This window comes from Colletotrichum truncatum (assembly GCF_014235925.2).
Source record: "Colletotrichum truncatum strain CMES1059 chromosome Unknown Contig_0002, whole genome shotgun sequence".
NCBI lineage: Eukaryota > Fungi > Ascomycota > Sordariomycetes > Glomerellales > Glomerellaceae > Colletotrichum > Colletotrichum truncatum.
The window spans coordinates 6,227,427-6,231,609 of NW_027222399.1; the positions used below are offsets into that span (position 1 = coordinate 6,227,427).

At 54.5% G+C, this 4,183-nt stretch overlaps 1 protein-coding gene across 1 annotated transcript; it reads right to left on the bottom strand.

Annotated features, from left to right (window-relative positions):
* Nucleotides 1-1,222: 1,222 nt before the first annotated feature.
* On the bottom strand, nt 1,223-3,715 carry CTRU02_204660 (C6 finger domain-containing protein; the record flags this gene model as incomplete). The annotated part of the gene is made up of 2 exons (XM_036721135.2): nt 1,223-1,323; nt 1,381-3,715. 2 exons carry the CDS (start codon nt 3,713-3,715, stop codon nt 1,223-1,225), a joined length of 2,436 nt encoding a protein of 811 aa, XP_036587119.2.
* Nucleotides 3,716-4,183: the final 468 nt, after the last annotated feature.

Below are 4,183 nucleotides of genomic sequence, written 5' to 3' on the forward strand. Positions count from 1 at the left end.
TATCTTTTTCCGAAAAAAATAGCATCCCCAAAAGGACCGGGGGGGGGTTTTCCCCTTCAAGGGTCGTAGGTAGCTTGTTGACACACTATCGGCGGGAATCCGTTGTTACCGTGTTTGCATACCCATGCAGACCGCCTCTCTAGAATCACCGCAAGGATCTCAACTTGCATATAACTTGATGGCCTTTCCGCTTCGCCAAATACTACCACCTACCCCATCCGGACGGACTGTAAAAGCGTCAAGAGACGCAAGTAGCCTGTCGCTGTTGCCATGTCGAATTGGCTGCCAATTTCCCAAGACATTTTCTTATCAGATGGCTGCCATGAAGCCAGATTAAGAGGTGGTCTGTATTGAGGACACCCCAATCTCCAAAACGAACAGCGAGGCCCCCCCCCTCCCCAAGTCCCTCCTGATACACCATGATAAAAGCGCCAGAGGTGGAGACCTATACGTTAGTCAGTGTTGGACAAGACATAAAGTCCATCTCGGAACATGTATAGAACATAGCGTCTCCATAATCAGGCTGGAACCTCGGTTTGCAGACACCTCGGTGCTCCGACCGAGGTGTGGGATAAACCGGGGTCTCAAGACATGGGGAAGACAATCGGTTGATAGACATGTCACATGATGAAAAGAAAATCTTCGTCATTGAAGGGCAGGAAATAATCAATCTTTTTCGACGATATACCGAATATTGGCCAAACTACAACAACATAAATGCCGAACCCGGCCAACCAGCCTCTCCGGTTCTAAAAGGATTTTTTTCAAACGGGCCCTCCAGCAGCCAAATCAAAAAAATGCATATCGTAATCGTCTATGCTATGCTCTGTCATTTCCGTGCCTGTCGTGCCGGCATGATCGTCTCCGTTAAAAAACAACAAAATGTCTTGAACGCATCTGTCGCGTCTCTCTTTGCCGCAGCGTAGCCGTCTAGCCAACGCGCAGCTCCAGACCTCCAACTCGTGAAAGCTTCAAGTCATACATTCGTAATTTGAATCATGAAAAAAAGGGTCGTAACACATCGCGATGCATCGTTGAGGTGACCAGCCGCAAAGAAGTGAAGTCGGAGGGTGTGTGTGGGAAGGAGATCTTGTGTGGTGTCTCGTTCAACGCCGTCGCTGTGACTCAAAATAACATAGGAAACAAAATGCCCACCACGGGACTCTCAAATGACAATCGTTCTCAGAAATTGAGATATATCGCATATTATAGCACAGTATATTTAGTTGGCACGGATGACCAGCTTCGACAGGAACTTGTTTGACAAGCAGTCAAAGTCGTTGCGGTCAAAGGTGGCATCAGGGCGAGTGCGCAGGTACGACTCTGTCCAATTGTTAGTATAATGTTTTAACGGTTGCCAATGCTTTTGGTAAGACTCACCATGCTTAATAACATGCTCGCGGACCTCAGTCATGGCCTCGCAAACGGCAACGTTGTTGTTGAGGAGATGACCATGCTTGGAGGTATCCCAGTCCATGAAGGCGGGGAGCTTTTGGGAGATGGCGTGGAACAGGCCGACAATGACACCGACAGGAGTAGTCTCCATGTCGCTGCAGAACTTGTTGACAGCGGCGGGGTCGGGCACGCGGTAGTGGCAGTCAAACTGCATCTCCTCCCAGACAGCCAGCAGGATAGAAGCCAACATGAAGATGGTGGGCCAGTTCTTGAGACGCTCACCGCTGTACACGCTAGAGTACAAGGCAGAAAGCTCCTCGAGAATCTCCTTCTGTAGCTCTCGCCACATATCAGCCATGGCACACTTGATCTGGAAATTGATCATGACAGGGGCAACGGTCCGGCCGTAATACTTGGAGTCCTCATCGTCAATCTGGCCGTCGAGGCTGACCTCCTCACCCTGGTTCTCAACCAGAGTGATGTGTAGGGTGAGGTTGTAGGCCAGGACAAGCTTGAGAGCCTTGCGAATGACGGGCATGCGCTCCTTGACGTAATACCGGTGAGCCGTCTTAAGGATCTCAGTGATGAAGGGGGTTCCCTCAAAGTGATCCTCAATGAAGTCCTCGAAGCCGCCGTCAATGTGCTTGTCGAGGTAGTCAGACAGAGCCTCAACGGAAACACCCTTGGCGCCAACGTCAAGGTTGCCAGTGCGGAGCTCAAAGTCAATGGGCTCCTGGTCGGTCAGGCAAGACTCAACCCAGTCAGCCTGGAAGCAGCTCTCGTCGGCGACGTAGACCTCGCGGACGTAGACGGGGAGGGCAAAGCCGTAGCCATGGGTAATCCACATGATGGTCTCATTCTGGGCAAAGCCCTTGACGTTGTAAACCGAGACACCGCGGCCGAGATGGCGCTCGTAATCGGCCTTCCAGTCCTTCATGAAGTAGCCGATATCCTTGATGTCGATACGAGTGCAAGGAACCTGCCACAGGCGAGCGTGAGATGGCTGGCATCCAGCACATGGCTCACCCTTGTCACAAGTCTTCTTGAGGAACTTGCAACGCAGGCAGGCACGAAGCTTCCTGATCTCACTGGCCTGCTTACGCTGCTCAGGCAGAAGAGGACCCTTTCTGCGGCCGACCTTCTTGACTTCGGTGCCGTCCTTCTTACCGGTGGATGTGCGTCGGATGACAGCCTTGGTGGCTTTGCCGGTGACCGGGCTCCGTCTTTGACCCGAGTTTCTTCGGACGCTGACAATGGGAGGTGACGTGGCACCGGAGCCGCTTGCGGGCGTCGGGCGAGTGGGGGTGGTGGACTTGATGGGCATTGGAGCAACGGCTGCTGCTGGGCTGACTGTGTCGTGGTTGTGAACGTGGTTGTGGTTGTGATTGTCTCCGAAGCAGTTGCGGTGGGATCCGGCGTCGACATATCCATCAGACTCGGGGGAGAAGGGCGAGATGGGGAAGGGGGCAATTTCCTCATAGCTACCGAGCTCAAACGAGTTGGCACCGTCCGACGAGTCCGAATTTGTTCGCAGATGCAACGTCTGGCTGGGGTTAAAAATTGCCGCGTTGGGCTGGGGCTGCTGAAAGTGGTCAAATCCGGTGCCGGAACCCTGCTCGACAACCATCGACCAACCCTCCCCGCTGGAGCTGGGCAGAGACAGGACCTCGAGGAAAGTGCCGGTCGGCGAGTTGCTGCCGATACTATGGGACAGCCCCTCAATTTGCAAAGCGGAAGCGGCGGCTTGAATATCGTGCCAGCTCTCCATACCCATATTCCAGTTCATGGCGGGGACGGTCTCATCCATGGGCGGCATAGTGTTGAAGGCAGTCGCGAGTTGAAAGTTTGCGGCCTGCAAAGCTTGAGTCGTCGCCGGGAGGAAATCGATAGGACTCGTCTGGAAGCCCGGGGCATACGGGTTGTAGGTAACTGGCATGTAGGCATCGGAAACGAACTGGGAAAAGTCCTGGGTTGGCATGTGAGGTTGCTGCTGCTGCTGGTGTTGATGTTGTTGAAGGGCCCAGTCGGTCAAGGAGTTGACAGGTTGTTGGTACGGCGAGTGATGCGAGTGCTGGCTCAAAGGCGAAGAGCTATGGGAGGGCGAGTGGGCTTGCTGGTCCTCGGGTGGACTCGAAGCAGCGACATTCGAAGCCATATCCAGAGGAATAGGCCAAATCCTTTGGGCGGGCATGTTTGCAACGCTCTGGGGGCTATTCTGGGATGAGGGGATTTGGGAGGCGTAGGAAAATCGGTCCCGCTGATCGAACGAGGACAGGTCGATGAGGCCGTCGCCTCCGCTCGAATCGAAGTTGACATTCATGTTGGCTGGTATCAAAAGCAGGAAAGTCAAACGGGTAGGTGTAAGTCGAGGAACGGGACTTGGGGTAGTGATATGGCCTTGGACCCCAGGACACCGCTCTTTCGACGGGGTGTCTGGATGTGGATGAGGGTGGTGAGTCGACCTTCTTCGCTGCGGCGACGAAGGTTTTGGGAGCGGCGAAGGGTGGATTGAGAGGGATTCTGGTGGTGAGAAGGGCGAGAGAACAGCAGAGGGTGCCCCAAATGCGGGCATGCGTGGGTGAAGAGGAACGGCGACGAGCCCGCGAAAGAAGCGGTGAGAGATGCAGTTGAACCTCCAGCCCCGGCCGGGAGAAGGAGCCAATGAATGGGGCCGATGCTCCTTCTGCAGCTGCACGATTGTGGAGCGGGGTGGACCGGGGGTGGTTGCTCGAAGCTGCGCCAGTGGGAGCACTTGGGAAGGGGGAGGGGGAGGGCTTGTTCACGAGGA